Raw genomic sequence first — 21798 nt, forward strand, 5'->3', positions numbered from 1 at the left:
TCTTCGAGTCTTCGAGTCTTCGAGTCTTCGAGTCTTCGAGTCTTCGAGTCTTCGAGTCTTCGAGTCTTCGAGTCTTCGAGTCTTCGAGTCTTCGAGTCTTCAAGTCTTCGAGTCTTCGAGTCTTCGAGTCTTCGAGTCTTCGAGTCTTCGAGTCTTCGAGTCTTCGAGTCTTCGAGTCTTCGAGTCTTCGAGTCTTCGAGTCTTCGAGTCTACGAGTCTTCGAGTCTTCGAGTCTGCAAGTCTGCGAGTCTGCAAGTCTGCGAGTCTTCGAGTCTTCGAGTCTTTGAGTCTTCGGCTTTTCGAGTCTTCGGCTTTTCGAGTCTTCGAGTCTTCGAGTCTTCGAGTCCTCGAGTCTTCGAGTCTTCGAGTCTTCGAGTCTTCGAGTCTTCGAGTCTTCGAGTCTTCGAGTCTTCGAGTCTTCGAGTCTTCGAGTCTTCGAGTCTTCGAGTCTTCGAGTCTTCGAGACTTCGAGTCTTCGAGTCTTCGAGTCTTCGAGTCTTCGAGTCTTCGAGTCTTCGAGTCTTCGAGTCTTCGAGTCTTCGAGTCTGCAAGTCTGCGACTCTTCGAGTCTTCGAGTCTTCGAGTCTTCGAGTCTTCGAGTCTTCGAGTCTACGAGTCTTCGAGTCTTTGAGTCTTTGAGTCTTCGAGTCTTCGAGTCTTCGAGTCTTCGAGTCTTCGAGTCTTCGAGTCGTCGAGTCTTCGAATCTTAGAGTCTTCGAGTTTGAGTCTTGAAATCTTCGAGTCTTCGAGTCTTCGAATCTTCGAGTCTTCGAGTCTTCGAGTCAAAGTTTAATCAGATCAAATTGGCTCCATTTATTTTATGTGACGATCAACGGTGATAATGTTGTAACAATATCATTCTCAGAAAATCAATCGATTTTCGTCATGATGTTAGATGATGATTATGTAAACGATAATCACCGACAGTTATTATCATTAAAGAAACACTGCACTGAACATATTATCGCTTCAAATATGTATCTTTCATACTTCAACAATTTGAAAGAATATCGATTGTCTTACCGCATCCGCGTTCATATTCTGGAAGACAATTTTTTCAGGTTTCTTTGTAATGTACCCAGGAATAAATGTAAAATAGATGAAAATGGAAACAAAGAATAGAATCAATGGAATAATTGGCGATGAAGACATGGATAGACAAAGATGCTGCGACCCTCAACCACTAAAAGTTCCTCGAGTAAAATTGAAAATAACCGTGTAATGCTTCCATACGTCAAGAATCGGCTTCGAAGGCTGTCTGTGGTAGCAGACAAATCAAGTTCCACGATCAAATTTCACAATAGGAATGTGAGCTAGACCTTGCTTACGTGCTATGGAATGAGTTCACAAGACTAAAACAAATCAATGAGTTCATGTTTATTAAACAACGAATACGTGGGATGCTCAACCAATTGATGAGCAATGTCGAATTAATTGGATAAATTAGGCTGATCCATTACTCGATGAAGTTAATTCTAATTCAATTCCATATTTCACCGTACGTGAAGCTTAATGTTTCTATCCCGGAAAAAGTCCTCACTAAACGGAATGGCTTCGGGCGTGATTGTGTTATTCCTTGAAAGCGTGAAGTTGAAAAAAAACATCACCACCCCGATTCAAATCAATTCTCTATTAAAGCTCTATTATCATCTACGTCCGGTGGTTTCCGAGCAGTAGTGGCGATGACCGGTCGAACCCCGAACCCCGAGCTTCTATTCCCTTCCTTTGTGATCCAATATTAATTACCTCACGATAAAAGTAATAATCATTAGAAAGATAAAATCAGGATCAAATCAAGGATTTCCGTGCTGTAGAAACTCGAACGACGAGGAGCCTTTTGCCTTGTAGCTACAATGAAAATGCGTAGGCCATTGAAATTCATTGCACGTTTGGACTAAGGCAACCCTGGTGAAAGTGTGTGCTTCCGATGTTTTCTCCTCCGAAAAGGGAAAGCCCGTCCTAATCGCTTTCAACCGGCATCAGCTACTTGTTGCGGTGTATTCGCGTAAATTGGATTTGCAACGTTGCAAAAATTATGCCAAAAATGATTTTGATCGAATTTGAATGTACGGAAAGTAAATCTTTGTCGAAGCGCAGGATTCAATATTCTGTTCCTAGAGTACACATTATTCAAATATTCTAAATGGTCTTCGCTCCAAACCGGAGATACCAACCATGATTACTATTTATACTTATACATAAATGTTTCATCACGGTACCATCCGATTGATGCTTATAAATATTAATAGCCGAGGCGAATAATCCCTCCGCGTTTTATCCGTCCAACACCGAGCTGACGACGCCCGCTGGGTTCATCTTCCCGGGTGCTGATGGCGGCCGGTCTGTCGCTCGGTCGGTTTGAGCTGTTCCTGTTGTGCTCATGTTCTTCCTTTTGCTTCTTCTTTTTCTTCTGTGCCTCCGCAGGTGGTGTCGGCAACAACAATATGTAACCTGACGGCGGTGGCGAATCAAACCGATGGAACCGGCGATGCAGGCGGAGCTGGTGGTGGCGGTGGAGGCCGTGGAAGCGGACCCGACGATCCCGGCGATGATGATGGCGACGTTGATGCGTTATCTCCCCTATCGATGTCGTTCCTCGGTGAGTATTTTGCTAATCACCTGGGAATTGAATTTCCGGCTGAGGGCCCCTCGAGGGATGACCCAAGTGCACGGCGGGAAATAATTGATACTGTGCTTTGTCGGTGCTCGGTGTAATTAAACTCGACAGTGCGAGTCGATCCGGCAATTACCGCCCGGGAATACAAAGTGTAGCAAATTTTCCTCAGTGTAGTTAAATCCCAAAGGCCATTGTAATGATAAACATGTAGTAGGTCGATTCCTATTGGTAATTTGTTTTGATTTGAACACGGCAATAAAGTTTATTAGGCTATATTTAGATTATTCAATTAATGTCCTTTCACTGAATCTGGCATCCATTAAACCTACAGAAATCATTACAAGGGGCTTGGGCAGTTCGCAACATTTTGCAATATTTTAACACGAAATCCATCCTCATCTTATTTCAGGTGTTTTCCTGTCGATTGTGATATTTCTCTCTGTAGCCGGTAATATTCTAGTATGCATAGCAATCTACACCGAGCGAAGTCTGCGGCGGATCGGGAACCTATTTCTAGCGTCACTGGCCATTGCCGACCTATTCGTGGCGTCCCTGGTGATGACGTTTGCCGGAGTTAACGATTTATTGGGTAAGTGCGATGTCAAGTTAACTGTTCTCTGTGTTTAACGACTTTACCCTGTAAAGTATTTTTTTTATACGGAACCGCAAAACAACCTAATTTCAAGTACATTCCACTCAATTTGGGGGTTCCGTTCAATAACCTAATTTTAGGAGAAGTGGCTCAAGCGTATTGAACGAAACTCTCGCTGTCGTGTGGTTTCGCTCTTTGTATTTTACCAACAATTGAAGGAGCGAATAAAAAAAAGATTCAAAAGAACTCAAAATTAAGTAAAAATAAGTCAAATAATAGGTAGTTTTTATTTTCCGTGTATGTTTTATAAATGGCACGTCCCTCTAAGAAAAAAACGTCTTATACGTTGGACCATTGATCCGAAGAATGTCGAATAAATTAGAGACGAGATGTCGTTTATTTTACCCCGGTTTTAACTATTTAGTCGATCACCGGGGATATCCAATAAATCGTCCAACGGGAGGCCGATTCAGGACTTTCGTTTGCCGGTTTCGATACGGACCATTGAACCGCGCGTTCAATTTTTTTTTGTTCCAAAAACTCCGCATACAGAAGTCCATTGTTGAGGCATTTTCAATATGAATTGCACCCATAATTTTATTGTTGGGTAATTAATAATATAATAGACAGAGAAATAAATAATAAAATATAGAAAATGAGAAACAGAAAGTTAAAACAAAACCATTTGTGAACAATTTTGATGAATCTATATATATAAAAATGGATGTAAGTTTGTATGTTTGTAACGCCATAACTTCGGAACTACTGAACCGCTTGCCACCAGACTTGCCACAGGTACTTCTTGTATTTCAGAGATGGTTTAGGGAGTATATTTATATGGGACGGAGCGTAGCAAGTGTCATAAAAAAGGTGGGGGGGGGGCAAGGTAAAATTCATTTAACTTGACAAGAATCGATACGTTTTGAAGACCGTAGAACCATTTTGCATACCTTAGATATGACTATATGGGGGTTGGATGTAGCAAGTGCCTTTAAAAAAGGGGGGGGGGTGTAATGTTTGAAACGTCACAATTCCGAAACTACTGAACGGATTGCCACCAAACTTGGCACAGATACTTTATGCTTTTCTGAGATAGTCCTAAGGGTGTTTTAATTGGGGAGGGAGCGTAGTAAGTGTCCTTAACAGAGGGGAAGTCATGGAAAAAATAGTCTAATTTGACGAGAATCGATACTTTTTCAAGACCATAGAAACATTTTGCATATGTTAGATATTATTATAGGGGGGGGGGGGGGGGGGTGGATGTAGCAGGAGCCTTTAAAAAGGGGGGTGTAATGTTTGCAATGGCATAACTCCGGAGCTACTGGCCGGATTGCTATCAAACTTGGCACATGTACCTCTTGCTCTTCAAAAGGATATTTTTATAGGGAAAGGAGTGTAGCAAGTGTAATTTAATTATTTAATTTGGCAAGAATCGATACTTTTTTAAGAACATAGAAACATTTTCCATACCTTAGATAGGACTATACCCCATATAGTCATCCCCCAGGTGGATGTAGCAAGTGCCTTCAAAAAGAGGGGTGTAAAGTTTGTAACAGCATAATACTGAACGGATTGCTATCAAACTTGGCACATATACTTCTTGCTATTCAGAGATGATCATAAAGTTTTTTATTTGAAGGGGGGGGGGGGGGGGGGGGGTAGAGTGTAGCAAGTATTTTTAACAGAGGTGGTCATGAAAAAAATGATATAATTTGACGAGAATCGATACTTTGTTAAGACCATAGATGCTTTTTGCTTAGATATGATTATAAGGATATTCGTGTAGGGTGGATGTAGTGAGTGCCTCTAAAAAGAGGGTGTAATAATTGTAACGGCATAACTAGGGAACTACTGAACGGATTGCTATCAAACTTGGCACTGATACTTCTTGCTCTTCAGAGATGATCATTTCCAGGGGTTTATAGCAAGTGTTCTTAACATGGGGGGAATTCGAAGGATCAAATATTTCTCGACGAGCTTAGATGTTCATTAGGTGGTGATCAAAAGGGTGGAGTTTGAAGCTATTTTCTCTAAAAAGGGGTGCTTATTGAAAAATTTATCTTATTTATCGTCAAACAAGGGGAGAAATTTGGACTAGAAGGAGGAAGTTTTGAAAATCAATTTTTGTCCCAAATTTTGTAAAACAAGAGAGGGCAAGAATTTCAAAGTCGTGTGAGATAGTATTACTATTGTTAATTCGAATGCAACGCAAATTTTTTTTAATAATTTCAAAAAATCTGGTTATATTCCGACTGGAAATTCAAAGAAATAAGGGAATATTTATCTTTATCTGCCTTTGAACGCGAATGTATGTAATTTTCATAACATAACTACGAAACAACCAAACGAATCGCCACCAAGTATGGCACATATATCAAAGGTGGAAATCGATACTTTTGGAAGAGCACAGATACTTTCTACACTACTCAGAGGGTAATCATGGAGGAGAGCTGTAGTAAGTTTACTAATAAAAGGAGAGTTCACTGTGAAATTTATTCGACGAGAAACGATGCTTCTTTACACATACAGATAGTACTTTTACATCAAAGAAGATTATCAGTTATTTTAAGGAAGAGGGAGACTAGCAAGTGCCCCAAACATGGAAAATGTAAGCTAAAATTGATCGAAACTGACTCGATATGACGAGAATACCGTGAAAATTATGATTATTGTGAGATCTGAGACGGGACACTGGCCGTAAGGAATCGGAGTATTGTTCAATCGGATTGCCGTCTAAGTTGTGCTTCATTACAGTCTGAGTATTTCACTGGGCAGGGCAATTTCGAGACCATTTTTGGCGGCATTACCATCCCGAAACATTTCCGAGCAACGCCGGGTAATTCAGCTAGTCTAACTAAAAAGACAAAATTTGTGACAGACCCGTTGTGTTAAAGCCGGCATAATCATCAAGCTCGGTAAGTAAGGGGGCATGCAGCAACCCCAAATTAAATTCAATATTAGTAAGGTATAGAAGCATTTTTCAGAAGGCAACAAAATTCATCTCAAGTTGTTTTAGGCGTGCTATCAATCTTGTTGTAACGGCTAAAAAGGTAAAACTTTATGATGGAAACGTCAAATCCACCGGGCAACACTTACTGTTGCCAAGACTAAATACATAAGTAACAACCTAAGTAAGTATCTGCTTATTGCAAGATAGAGGCTTCAAGAAGCAGTACAGGGTTGCGCAAAAAAACCTGATACATTTTGTTCTCCAGTTGTACTGAAACAAAACAAGGGAGGGAAAAACCGAACACTACATCGGAAAGTAAAAGAATGAAAATTTATTTCCGTGTAGTAGTAATTTTTCAGTAATTCGGCAATAATTGACAGTTAACAAATTTAGGATTGCCGAGATTCTCAATAATTACACACTTTGCCGAGGTGATTGCCAGAAATTCGGATGTGCCTTTATCGAAATTTTTGCCGAGATTCAGCAAAAAAGGCGGGCGGGTAATGTCAGAGACATAACTGGATATCGTGAATATGAAAACAACTGACATCTTTCTTAACACTTCCGAATTATGCAAGCATTCCCATTCACATTTTTCGCAAAAACAAAGAAGGCTTCACTTGATCTCGATTACTGTGAATTTCACTCAGCGAAAAGTGCACAAATCTAAACAAACTGTTCTAGATTTGCACTAAACTGAGGATATTTACCTTCGATTTGGTGATGCTCCCCACCGTTGTCCTCTTTTCGTTGTTTTTTCACCAATGCAAACGACTAGCAGCTGTGACGTAATCGCTCTTTTCGGAAGCGAAACTAGCTTTACAAACGACGCACAATACATCTGCTCGCAGTAGCGATAGAATCCAAACTGATCCAATTTTTGTTAAGAGGTTTCTTTTTACGTGATTTCGTTTGTAGCTTTTTCACTAATGGGCGCTACTAAGGGCTATAAAAATTCACTACGATATTAAGCACTGTTCGGAACATTTTTCTCTAACGATTTGTTGTACAGCAGCAGATGTTTTGTTCTCTTCCTCAGAACGCGTTCTGATTGGCTAGTGTTGACATGGGTCAAATGAGACAGGGTTTTCAATAGTGTACTATTGAAATATTTCAATGCTTTTTTCTATACACGCTTAACTTGAAAAATTTCGATTTTATTGGTAGTTATATCATATAAATCCTTTCACAGATCACTGAGCTATGAGCTTTAAAAATACGACAAAGGCAAACGCGCCTTATGAATTATCCTCTTTGATACTCATTTATAACAAACATTTCAGAAAAGTTTAATTTTGAATTATTTGAGATGTCACACACCTGAAAATTTTATCATAAAATTGTAATCATATTTCCGATGGCATGTAGCAAAAATTATGTTGATTCGTTAGATACAACAAGAGATAATCACGATCAAAAACTTATCACTCCTTCAGAGGGTAAATTTTGAAAAGGCGCCCCATAGTAAAGTAAGTCGTATTCACGACAAAAATTAAGTTTGTACGGAACCAGAAACCGAGGACCGATACAAGATATTCGCAAAGCGAAATCTAACCATAATATATTAAAAGAAAGCATGTTTTGCAAGAAGCATTACCTTGACGTCTACTCATCTTTTTTATGTTGAGTCATTAGGAAGCGTTAGCAGTTCAACATAAACTGCCAGTGCACCGATGAATCGAAGACGAAACGTAAAAATAATAAAAACGGTGATGTGCCCTAGCACAAAATTTGACTAACCCCTAAATGACCAAACCTGCATCGGTCAGAAGTAGTCGAAAACACGTTTTTGTTCGGCACGTCAGAAAAGACATTGCACTCCGTTACAAAACAAAAAGTGTTCTGTAAATAGCAGAAACTTTACGTCTGCTTAGCGGTTCAAATTGAACTGCCGAGTTTAGCACTAAGCAGTTCAATATTTGAACTGCTCTGCAACGGATGAGTCACTGACGAAACGTAAAAATAATAAAAACGGTTATGTACCCTAGCACAAATATTTAGTTTTTAGACGAATTAAGAAAGTATTTCGCCGTTTTCTGCATCGTCGCTCGTTTTCATTTGCCAGCTATTTGTAGTTGAGTTTGGAGTAACATAATCCCGAAGGACCATAGGACTACAACTGTTCAATATTGATGAAACATTGAGAAATCGAAAGGACAGGTAAAAATGTTTTTGAATAGTGGAAAAAGGCTTTCAAAACAGTGGCTGGACGCACTGTGCAAAACTTAATAGGAGGAATCCAACACAGATATAACAACCCCAGTATCGAATGTAACTTGTTGAAATTATAAGATGTTGTACAATTGCTGTAGAACTGTTATTTAAGTTAGATATGTATGTTAAGAAAGATTTGTCAAAATCACGACACATATTAATATCAATTGTTCGATTATCGCTGTTAAGTTTCACAATACTACCGCGAAAATCATTGTAGAACAAAATTGGGAAACATTTTAAGCAATTGTGTAACAAATCACCCACTTGTTTCTTGTTGCACTAGCAGTTATAGAAGTTCTTCAAAAAGGTTCACATCACCAGGTCAAAAGGTGACCAGTAACTGTATCAAATTTAATAGCAGTTATCTCTAAGAACTCGATGTTATCAATCAAGTTTGAAAGATTCGTGCACTTTTTTGGAAGTCTCTTGAGTTCAGTATGACATTCATTTTACCGTGCTATTTGATTTGTCATACAAAAATTTTACGATGTTTTACATCAAAATGAGAAAACTTATCTTATCGATATTTACCAATGATTCCACTTCCGGTGATGTTCTCATCCGATTGAAATTGAAGGATAGTTCCCCGGAATCGGGCTATTATTTTTCCCCGCCTGTCATCTTGCTTAAATCTGTTAGGTTCTTCAAATCCGTGGATCAATTAATATAGTTGATTACTCTATCTATACAAATGGAGGCCACTTCCATCAAGCTTATCCGCAAGTAATCAATGTCACTAAAACGCATCACAGCCATTTAAGCCCCAATTTGCCTGCTCGCCGTCTTATCGACGTTTATAAAGTGATTCAATTACGGTGAGCTGTCCTTCGTCGAACGGTGTCCGACGAGCTCTAGCCGTGAACTAAATCTCACCTTTTTCGGTTGCCGGGATATTGTTGATATTAACGACGATGATATTGACGTTGCTGATGTAGATGATGATGATGATGATTTCCGTCTTTGGACACGCTTACACTGTCAAAAATCCATTTGCTCATAACACCTTTCACCCTCCGGATAAATTGTCCCATTTCGACAGCTTTTACGGGATGCAATTGGTTTTACAAGCCACTATGGCCATGGTCGACAGCGTTGCCAATCTTGCAGCTTTTTTTTAACAAATTTTATGAAACTGAAATCTTTGGATTTTTCATTTATTCAATTCTGGTAAGCGATGTTTAAGTAATCTGTAATAAATTCAATCTTAGATTTAAGCTTTGTCACACCGATTACGATTATAGTTTTGCTACTCATCCGATTTCACGGAAAAATGAACAGGGTCGTTTCTCTTTTACCCGCACATTGTCTCGAAAACGGATTGGGTAATAATTTCTTACTCGACTGATTTCTGTGCGCTCGATCAATCCGATTGACAGTAATATTTTGAATGCCATGAAATTTATACTCACTATAAGAATGTGCTGGAGGAATGGACGATGCTAACCAAAGTAGGCCTTATTCTTGGTTTTAAACAAATTTCAAACACAAAAATATCGATATGTCTGTTAAAAATAAACAGATTTTAACAATCTATGGCTTGTTGGATAGCTATCACCATGTGAAGTCTATGTCCCAACACACATTTTGTTTCCAAGGTCAATCGTAGCAGATGTTGTCAAAAAACTGAAAATTTTGATATAACATTTCGTACCACTTGAACAGTAAACAGCCAAACTTCAAAACATTCAATTGCGTTCTGGAGAACGAGGAGAACTTTAATTTGCGACTAGTTCGACCAAAATCATTTCGGACCTCGCAAATTTCTTCTACAGTTTGAGCGGTTTCTTCACCTATTGGCTATGTTCATAAAAAAAGGTAAAACACGTAGTTGAAATTCGATTTTCTATCCTTATCAACCTGTAATCCCGGAGATGCGGATAAAATTCGATAGAATTCTTTATAATTGTTACCTCGGCGAATGGCCGTAAGGTTAAAACCGAGGGTAAATAAAGCAACATAATAATAATAATTTATAATTGTGAGATCTTTTATTAAAACCTGAAAATTGGTCGAGCAGTCCTTGAGCAAAATGAGTTTACTTTCTTACAATTTTTTCCGCGCTTTTTACCCCGTTTACTCCAGAACCGCTAGTAGGATCCGGATAAAAATTCAACAGCAGGAGATGGGACTTTCATTTGAATCTAATCGGTTAATCGGTCTCTAAGAAAATTGAGAATTTCGAAGCTCTCGATGCAGGTGAATCTCAATAGCAGGCAGTAGGACCATGAGATCTTTCATTTGAATCTAAGTTTGTGAAAAATCGTCAAAACAACTCCGAGAAAAGTTACTTCATATTGTTGGCACAAGTTAGTTCGTTCCGTTTTCAAAAGATGGCTCTGTCGGTTATGAATATTGAACTGTAACAGCTGATGTCGATAGTATCAAGAGGTTAGACATCAGTCATTAATATTGATTTCATATTGCTTCGAGTTTTTTTACACCTTGTTTTTCACTGAGTTAATTATGAGGAATTTTGTGTTAACTAAACAGCATTTGCGGGAGGTTTTAGTTTTCTGTTTTAATTGGAAGAAAAGTGCAATTGAAGCGCATCAAATTCTTGTAGATGTTCATGGTCATAATGCTCTGACTGATAAGTCATGTAGGGAATGGTTTCATCGTTTCAAGAATGGAGATTTCAGCGTTATAGACAGGGTTCGCACTGTAAAATAAAAAAAATCGAAGACAAACAGTTGGAGGCATTACTCGAAGAAGATTCGAGTCAAACGCAAGAGGAGCTTGCAGAATCATTGGAAATTACTCAACAAACAGTTTCTGTACCTTTTCACTTTTCACTTCAGAGCAGCTGGTTCAAAGAAAACAAGGAAAGGATTTTTTTACATCGAAGATGGAGATGAGAAATGGATATTCTATGATAACCCCAAGAAGAAAACATACTACGCCACGCCCAGTCAATTGTTGCCATTGACCTCAACACCAACATCAAGGTTCGAAGGTCACGTTGTGCATCTGGTGGGACCAAAAGAGTGTTGTGTACTATGAGCTGCTACTACCAGGCGATACTATAACGGGCGATCGGTATAGGCTGCAATTGATGCGTTTGAACCGTGCATTACGAGAAGAACGATCGGAATTCAAGCAAAGAGCAAGTTATTCTGCTACATGACAATGCTCGGCTTCGTGTCGCAAAAATCGTGAAAAAATATTTAAACATGCTCAGGTGAGACATTTTGCCGCATCCACCGTATTCTCCTGACATTGTTCTTTCTAATTACTGGTTGTTGCGATGGATGCAGCACGATCTGACAGGTCATCAGCTTACTTCTTTCATAGAAATCGAAAATTGACTTCAAACTTAGCTCACCTCCAAAGACGAAACATTTTTCTGAGATGGAATTGGAGAATTGCCTGAAAGGTTTCATTGTTATTGTAGTTGTTGGTGGAGCGGAGTCTCCATAACACTTTTCAAGTCATTATTTGTTAAAACGGTATTTGTTCCCATCAAGAAACAATGTAAAATTAAAACACGAAATTGTGTTTGATCCACTCACAAACTAATAAATAGAATATCATGAAATTTTAACAGCTGTCTTTTAAAGGTTAGTAAAACAGATGACTACAATAAAACTAGTGCCATCTAATTGTTAGGCTCAGGGATTTTTCAACCCATGTGCTATGTAATATTTTCTGCTCTCACTTTTCTGAGATGTCTGAACAGATTTTTACAAACTTAGATTCGTATCAAAGAAAAACTAAATTCCTCAATTTTGTACGGATCCGTCTTTTGGAATTACAGGGTGATTAGTGTAAAAATTTCACTTTCAAGAGGGTCAAGATTCGTTCGAATGGCATTAGGAAATCTGGCGTGGCTTGACCCGTATAACCTACCACCGGTACTTAGTTCCAGTGGTTATTCACCATGCGGTTCCTTCCAATAGAACTTTGATAGAGACGCATGTTTGAATGTTTAATTTTGTAAGAAAAAATCAAAAATTGTTTTCGTACACATTTGATAAAATATGAAACCGAGGCGCTTTTATACGTTCAAAAATAATTAATTTGTTACTGAAAATCCAGAGTAGTACAGAGTGTGAAAAGCTAAGTTTCAGATTTTTAAAGTATTTTTAATGTACAAATAAATGTTGAAACATTGGAAAGCAAACTGTAAACCATACCCAAAATATCTCTGATTTTACTCGATTTTTTCGGTACAGCGGTTGCTTTAAAAATAAAATATACCAAAAGAAACTTCCTAGCTCCATCAATATGACAGTTAAAGGATTGAAATCTTTTCAAATATTGTATAACGATATGAATTTTCTTTGAGAGCAGGTTGCACATGATTAGCCTTGGCCTTAGGATCAAATTTTTTTCCGTTCGACACTACTTAGAAAAGCATCATTACATCATCATATATAGGGTAAATCATCATCACAGAAAAAAAAATGACTACCCATTATTTGAATACTGTTTATTTGATTTTGTTTTTTGTTGTTTGGAATCTGTACCTTTACTCGCTCTTTCTAATGTTTTTAAAATACAGAGCAAAACCTTGCAACAGAATTTCGTGCAATAAGCTTAATTTGAGTGAACCGCATTCAACATGAAACTGAGCCATTGAAACTGAACAACTGAGTGAATGCAATTTACGATTGAGTGGATATTACTACTCAAAATCAGCTTAAAATTGTCACACATTCTCGATGAAAGAGTCCAATCCAACGAACGATGAGAGACGATGCATTTTCGTCTCTCACTGCAAAAAAAGAGAGTATCACTGTTAAGTCACTCGTTCCTCTATGACAAAGCGAAACCACGTCTGCAGAGAGAATCAGTAGAGTTCCAATTCTAATTCTCTAATCGATATATTGAGAATCTGTGACGTTTGGCTGTAAAGAGTATCTTAAATATGATAAATTAATGTAATGACTCCCCAGAAGCTCTTTGGAAACCAAAATAGATATGAGCATCAGCAGTTAAATATCATAGTGAGTCGTTTTCTGTCATTATCGATTCTCAAATCGTCGGTTGAATATCGACACTGCACAGCATACGATTTGCACTGAAAACAAAAAAGGACTGAAAGGGCAAATGAAAGAAAGAACACAATTTTGAAACTACTGTTCCGCTTATGCCGTTGACTAGACATGGATCTCGTTCTCATAATTTGCAAGTGCAGCTGAGTTATATTTATTTTTCGCTCTGCTCAGAATATTTTGCATGCGCCTACTTAGACCCAAATTAGGTTATTGAATGCAACCCAAAAATTGGATAAAAAGTACTCAAAACTAGATAGTTTTCCGGTTTCGTGAACAATCACATGACGTTTGTTCTAAGCAATGGTTGCTAAATATGCAGTGTACTCTTTTTTGACACATACACTAGAAATTATTTTCCTATCTCGTCGATTATTTGCAAATATTTCTCATAGAAACGTGACGTGATATAGATTTCCGTCCTGAAGTATTCGTGAAATATGAGTATCTTCAACGCAAATTAGTTTCCGCAAACAAAAACTGGCATCACTGGCTGTCGATTAGAAAGTTTCAAACTCGTTACTCGGTAATGGTTGTTGTGCCGGAAGCATTTTCGGTGCTCAACAACTCATCCCGCATATTTCACTACAACGAACGGACGCCAGTTTTGTTGCTGCAGCTGATGACGATGAGCTTTCATAGTTTCAAAGTCGACTTGCCCTGCAAACACTAATGAAAATCTGCACAAATTTTAATTACGATCTTTTCTCTAACCCTCTCTCCATCACAGGTTACTGGATCTTTGGAGCCCAGTTCTGCGACACCTGGGTGGCATTCGATGTCATGTGTTCAACCGCTTCCATCCTGAATTTGTGTGCCATCTCGCTGGACAGATACATTCACATCAAGGATCCGCTCAGGTAAGCAAACCCAATGATTACCGAACGCAGTGCTGGGAAAATTCGGAAACAATGAAAAAATCCTCTTCCATTAGCGGACGGATGCCCAGCACAGCGCCCTTCTCGTGCACGGGCCCATTAATCATCGAGCTGTCTCGAACAGCTGACAACGGGATACGGCAAAAGAGTAGAAGTATGTCTACGACGAACAAAAAATTGGGACATGATTCTGCTTTTTACGTACTCACAAATCCGCGAAAGCTGTAAACAAGACCGACCAGGAAAAAGACTATTTTTCCAATCTATTTTCCGAAACATTGTCTTTTAGCCTTGCAGAAGTGAACACTCGGTCCTTGTTTGTCCCAGGCTAAAACTTTCAAGTAGGGTTACCACCTAGTATGCATCTCTCGGCCGCCAGCAATTTTGTTAAGAGAAAAATATTCTGCTATTGAAAGTTAGTTATTTACTTACTCAGTCTTGAATTTATCCTCTATATCAGTTCGATCGTTGTACTGGTCATGCAATAATTCTGCATGGAAAAAAATCGACAACAAGTCTGTTAGATCAGAATTTTATATAAGTAATGTGTTACTAAGTTTTTTTAAAGTAAGAATCGTATTACTGGATGGTCAACGATGTGTGGGAGATGCACATTGTTTTGTCTGAGTGAGCTGCTCCTAGTTGAGGTATGCAGTTCCAAGTGTTGCAATTGCAGCAGTTCTTCAGTAAAAAAAAATACCAGTGGTAAACTTAATGAATCATTCTAAAAATTTCACAGAATATTCTCAACTAAATTGAAAAGACATTGTCAGGTGCATTTTTTTTATTCATCACCGTTTTCAAGAAAATTTAATTTGAAACGAAGAAATAGTAATAAACTTACGTCTTAAACGTACTGTCCTCTGCCCTTTAAGGAAAACATTTTCAAATTGCCATGTGTAGAGAATTAAAAAAATAGCAAAGCGAAGTTATTTTACTTTCTACATTTAAAATATTGGTTGCGTAGTTACACAATACTAGCTCGTATTACAACTCCATGGAACTGATCTTTAGTGTATTTAAAATTTCTAATGAATGTTTTCGGAATCTCTAAATCATCTTGAAATTTATTACATTTTCTTGAATTTTTTTACAATCTCCTTGATCTTACTTGTAACTTCCGGGAGACTCTTCCAATTTTACTCAGTTTTCAAACTTTCTTCACATTCCTGAGCCTATTGAAGCTTGAACATTGAATCTCCTCATCTCCTTTAATCTGCTTAAATCTTCTTTAATCTTTCTGATCTTAATAATCATATAATTCTGTAATCTACTTCTACTTGATTTTTTTAATAGTATTTAATATTATATCTATTATATTTCATGTAGGCTTTAGTCAGATGGAATTAATAACAATAAAATAATATAAACATTTTTAAATTTTCTCCTTGAATTTTCGCGATTCTTCATAAATCTTCATGAATCTACTTGTATATTTTTATTTTTTTAATCTTCTTGAACCTTTTTAAATCTTCTGAAATTTGCTAGTATTTTGTATAATTTTCTTGAATCGTCTTGAATCAGTTAAACTTTCCTGAATCTACTTGAATTTTTTTAATCATCTTCAAAATTTTTCTCTTTGAATCTTCTTGAATCTATGTAAATCTTTTGAATCTTCTTGAATATTTTTGAATATTCTTGAACCTTTTGGAATATACAAGAGTTTTCTATAATCTTCTTGAATCGCCTTGAATATTCTTGAATTTTTGTAACCTTCTTGAATCTACTTGAATTTCTTTGAATCGCCTTTAACATTTTTGAATTTTCTCCTTGAATCTCCTTGAATCTCTGTGAATCTTCGTAAATCTTCATGAATCTTCGTAAATCTTCATGAATCTTCTTAAATATTCTTGAATCTTCTTCAATCTTCTTTAACCTTCTCTAATCTTCAGGAATTTGATAGATTTTTTTAGTCTTCATCTTGAATCGTCTTAATTCTTCTTGAATATTCTTGAATCTTTTGAACCATCTTAACCTACTTGAACTCTTTTTTAATCGTCTTCAACATTTTTGAATTTCCTCCTTGAATCTTCGTAAATCTTCTTGAGCATCTTCTTGAACCGCAAATTTTCTGGAATTTGCTCTAATTTTCTTAATTATTCTTGAATCGTCTTCAATCTTCTTGAATATTCTTAAATTTCCTAAACCTTTTTGAATCTACTTAAATATTTTTTAATCGTCTTCAACATTTTAGAATTTTATTCTTGAATCTTCTTGATTTTTGTTGATTCTTCTTCATTCATCTTGAATCGTTTTGAAACTTAAACGATTTTCTTGAATCTTCCTAATTCTTCTTGAATCTTCTCGAATTCACTTGAACCTTCTTGAATATTTTAAAAACTTCTTGAATCTTCCGGAACCGTCTTGAATCTTTTTGAATCTTTCGCAATTTTTTGAATGCATTTTAATCTTTCTGTGTCTATTTGAATCATCTTAAAATTTCTTGAATTTTTTTTAATCTTTTGAACCGTATAAACTCTTATAGAATCGTCTGAAATCTTCTTAAAATTTCTTGAATCTTCTTGAACCTTCTTGGTTCATCTTGAATCTTCTAGAATCTTCAACAATCTTATGGAATACTTAAAATCTTCTTAAATTTTTCTGAGCTTTACTCGAACCCTGTTGAATCTGATTGAATTTTCTTGAATTTTTTATAATCTTCTCGAATCTTGTACAATCTTCTTGAATCTTGTAAATTCTTTTGAATCTTTCTGCATCTTCTTGAAACCTATTAAATATTTGTAAATCATCTGGAATATGCTAGAAGTTTCTTGAATTTTCTCTACTTTTCTTGGCTGTTCTTGAATCTTTTTAAATATTCTTTAATTTTCTTGTTCTAGGATCTTCTTGAACTTTCTTATATATTTTGAATTATTTTATATCTTCTTGAACACTTTTGAATTTCCTTGAATCATCTTAAATCTTCTTCAATCTTCTTCAACCTTCTTAAAAATTACAAGCCTCTTTAATCGTCTTAAAAATGCTTATATTTTGTTGAATCTTATTTTTATCCTGCAGAATCTTCTAGGAGCATAATGAATCTTTATGCATCTTCCAGAACCTTCTTGAATCTTCTAAAATCGTCTTGACTCTTCTGAATGTTTTAGAAGCATCTTGAATCTTCTGGTTTTTTTTTCAAATCTTCTATAATCATTATTCATCGTCTTGAATTTTCTTGAATCTTTTTGACTCCCCTTGAATCTTTTCGCGTCTTCTTAAATCTTCAATAATCTTCTGAATCTCCTAGAATATTTTTTGTTTTGAATATTGTGGTTCTAAATTTAAGGTCCATTAGCACTGGCCCTATGAACGGGGTTTTGAATTGAGTCCGTACTAGTCCTACTACTAGTCCTACTACTCTTCTAAAATCTTCTTAAGTCTTCTTGACTCTTCTAAAAACTGATGACATTTTCTTGAAACAACTTGTATTTTCATGAATCATCTTGGATACATTTCAAGCTACACAGTTCTTCTAGAGTCTCTTCAAATAATCCTGAATCTTTTTGACTCTGCCTTAATCTTCTTGAATCTTGTTGAATCTTCTAGAATTTTCTATAATCTTGACTCTTCTTGAATTTTCTTGAATCTTTTTGAATCTTTGATCTTATTAAATCTTTTTGAATACTCTAGATTCTCCTTGAATCTTCTTAATTCTTCTAGAAATATCTAGAATTTTCATGAATCCTCTAGATTCTTTTTGAATCTTTTTAAATTTTATAGAAACTTCTTGGATCTTTTCAATTGTTCTTGCATTTTTTTGGATCTTCTTGAATCTTCTTGAATCTTCTTGAATCTTCTTGAATCTCCTTGAATCCCTTTGAATCCTCTTGAATCTTCTTGAATCTTCTTGAATTTTCTTGAATCTTCTTGAATCTTCTTGAATTTTCTTGAATTTTCTTGAATCTTCTTGAATCTTCTTGAATCTTCTTGAATCTTCTTGAATCTTCTTGAATCTTCTTGAATCTTCTTGAATCTTCTTGAATCTTCTTGAATCTTCTTGAATCTTCATGATTCTTCTTGAATCTTCTTGAATCTTCTTGAAACTTCTTGAATCTTCTTGAATCTTCTTGAATCTTCTCGAACCGTATTGAATTTTGTTGAATCTTCTTGAATCTTTTTTAATCTTCTTGAATCTCCTTGAATCTCCTTGAATCTTCTTGAATCTCCTTGAATCTCCTTGAATCTTCTTGAATCTTCTTGAGTCTTCTTGAATTTTCTTGAATCTTCTTGAATCTTCTTGAATCTTCTTGAATCTTCTTGAATCTTCTTGAATCTTCTTGAATCTTCATGATTCTTCTTGAATCTTCTTGAATCTTCTTGAAACTTCTTGAATCTTCTTGAATCTTTTTGAATCTTCTTGAATCTTCTTGAATCTTCTTGAATCTTTTTGAATCTTCTTGAATCTTCTTGGATCTTCTTGAATCTTCTTGGATCTTCTTGAATCTTCTTGAATCTTCTTGAATCTTCTTGAATCTTCTTAAATCCTCTTGAATCGTCTTGAATCTTCTTGAATCCCTTTGAATCTTATTGAATCGCCAAGCAAAGAGATTGAATACTCCTGAATATATTGAAGCTTCCAGCAACTTCTTAAATCTCTACGGTTCTTCTAGAATTTTCTCGAACCTTTTTGATTCCATGAGGCACGCGTAGTTGGCAACTCTAGCCACAAGAACAGATAAATTGTCCTCGCCGAAAAGGAACAAACACTTTGCACAAATGCTAACGTGGCGATTTGCCGATAAGAAACCCATGCTCTTATGTTAGAATATGTAGTATTTTCTGTTTGTGCCTACTTGTAATAGCAATCCATAGTTGTTACTGGTGCACTGAGCAAATAATTTCGACTTGATTGGCATACAGAAGCGGCTCAAATAGAGTTAAACCGATTAAATCCCCACAGCCAGACAGTTATCGAGAGCATTAGGCAATCATTGTTAGCTCCTGTTTCCAGTGTAGGCAAAAATCCGAATACAACTTGCTTAGTAAGCGTTCGGTCAACATGGAAATAGACGATAAACACCGACTTTGGATCCATTTAGGGAATTACTACACCGAAGCACTTCTCCGGCATGGATTGAAGCAATTAAATCCGACAGCTCCTCTCAGGTTCTCGAGAACTGTTTCGATGATTTTGATTGCAAAATCACCATCATCGTCAGAAGTTCCTATTCAGCCGGTCTGCCTTGGTCCTTGATTGCAAAAGTCGAAACAGATTGTACTTGGGAACTGTACAATCCTTCGGGTAAGGATTCGATTGGATTGAGCATTGATTTGCATTCAGTAAAAGTTGGTCTAGTAAGGCGTTGGATTCAATCGGAAGAAAAGGACGGCATTCACCTTGAACGAGGTTTACTAGGTTGGAAGCCCTCGCGCTGCCTTTATGTTATTTGTGTGGGGAAACGTAAATAGCAATATGATTAGCTGTACTGCACACGTATCCACATACTAATTTATGCAGATTTTCGAAGGACACAGAATAGAATGTGCAATAACAATAAACTTTGTTTGTTCGGAAATTTCTCGGCACTGGGAACTGAGCAGATGAACTGAGCGTGGGACCCCTCCCATTTGCCCAGGGAATTGAAACAATTGGATATTAAAAATTCATACCAAAATGAATATTTTCTTTTTTGTTCAACCCATACGATGACAAAGGTTGTGATTTTTTCCTGTGCCTTTTTGTTTCTCTCCCTTCTCAAATGGAGAAACCCAAAATTGGGCGTCTCGTGACTTTTTTTTCCAACTCGTTGTATTTTCTGCTATTTCTTTAGCGAACCCTGTATTAAAACTTGTATTTTATTTATCACGTTGTGAATGGTCACGCTGTGTAAAATTTATGAGTGCGAAGTAACCAATTGTATCGCACTGTATGGCTATTAGCTTAATGTTAAGAAATTCCTCCGAAAGTGTTTCCAACAGAGATGGTAGGTAATTTTTTTTTTTCAAAAATCTGTGATCGAACCAAAAATCTGTGTACACTTCAGGGGGGGGGGCTTGTATTGGTTTTTGTATTCGACACTTAAAAAATTACATGAAACTCGATCGCACAAGGTGGAAGGCCCCCTCAATCATAATAATCTCGATTCACCTGATATTTGGATAGTCTGTTTGTAGAGGAGGTTTCCGGTAGCTTGTGCCCAGAAAAGCACTCATCCTCCAGAGTTAAAAGTTTCGTTTCAATCTATTATGATTTAAAAATAAAATGGTCAAGATGGAAACTGATGAAAGATTAATTATGTTTTCTACACTCACGTTGAAAATCCAACGTAGTTAGATTATGAAAATATAAAACCTAGTTGTATCCTCAAATATTTTCGTGTCCCTGTAAAAAACGCACTTCACCATCAATTAAAGGTAAAAAAAGTATTGGCAAGATTTGACTACCTGCCACTAGCAACAAGAAGTGCTTCGCCATGGAATCGTGTCAACCCAATTGCACACAAATTCGTCCGATCGAAAAATATTTGCAAATTGAAAGTGGAAAACTCGGTATGATTCAGAGGGGTCAGGATCATATCAACGAATGCCGTTTCACCGAAAGGATCATATCACCGAGTCATACAATTGTCTTGATATCGTGTTGAAATTGATTTCAAATTATGAAAAACCTGTTTCAATCAATCTAGTATTACTCAGATTTTCATAAATATTTCTAAGGGATTCTAAAGAAAAAAATAATTGAGCCTTGAACCGTTTGTTTATGCATAAACTAACTTAACTTTTTCAGTTTGTAAAAAGGTTTGAAATAAATTTAAAAAAAATCCGCTGACGGTTTAAGATATTCAACAAACAACAAACAAATAACAGAAAATGAATGTATATATTTTACACATAATTTTGAACACCTTGTAATTATGGAACCGGAAGTCGGCTCCGAAATAAAATCATTGACGTTTTATAAAAAAGCGTGACCTTTCGTATCAATCTAGGTTTATAAAATTCGGTTCAACCAACTCCGAGGAAATCATGTTCTTAGTGTGCTCTTATGATTAAACTTTTCAGATTGATTTATTATCCTTTGAATGAAAATTCTACGCAAATTATTTGACATTATTGACTACTAAGCATTAAATCATTTGCATTGGTGTATTTAATAACCAATTTTTCCTGTACGTTATCTAAGCGCAAGCGATAAAATGGCTAATGCGATTCATCACATCGTTTATGTTTGAGTGCTGTCCGACCTCACTGCCGCTTAATCGGAGCTAGCTAACGCAAAGAAACCAGAAGCACGAAAGCACGAATTCTTTCAAGCGGCACGAGTGCCTCAATGGGTCGCAAAGATCATAATGTCGGTTTTCTAGGATTGTCCTAGTTTACTTTTGGAGGACCACCTCAAAATAGAAATTCAAGTCAATTAGTCTGTCTATTCATGTGTTTTCATATGCAGGGTAGTTTAATTGGCAAAATCATTTCCTCCATGACCTACAAATTTAGAAGATGTTTTCCATTCTCCAAAACCTAACAAAACCTGGAAATTGAAACTTTTTTGAACCAAGTGAAGATTTTTTTGTTTTTATTGCATCGTTACTTCTAATTTCAAATTTTCA

General features: G+C 36.6%; 1 protein-coding gene across 2 annotated transcripts in view; it reads left to right on the forward strand.

Moving 5' to 3' along the window:
* LOC131435549 (dopamine receptor 1-like) overlaps positions 1 to 21798 on the forward strand; it is a 306195-nt gene that overhangs the window by 236231 nt on the left and 48166 nt on the right. For both annotated transcript variants that reach the window (XM_058603563.1, XM_058603571.1), the window contains exons 2-4: positions 2425 to 2599; positions 3027 to 3206; positions 14101 to 14230. In XM_058603563.1, the coding sequence (XP_058459546.1) occupies positions 2425 to 2599; positions 3027 to 3206; positions 14101 to 14230 (485 nt within the window). The remainder of the gene's footprint in view (positions 1 to 2424; positions 2600 to 3026; positions 3207 to 14100; positions 14231 to 21798) is intronic.

Source organism: Malaya genurostris, chromosome 1 (genome assembly GCF_030247185.1).
Source record: "Malaya genurostris strain Urasoe2022 chromosome 1, Malgen_1.1, whole genome shotgun sequence".
NCBI lineage: Eukaryota > Metazoa > Arthropoda > Insecta > Diptera > Culicidae > Malaya > Malaya genurostris.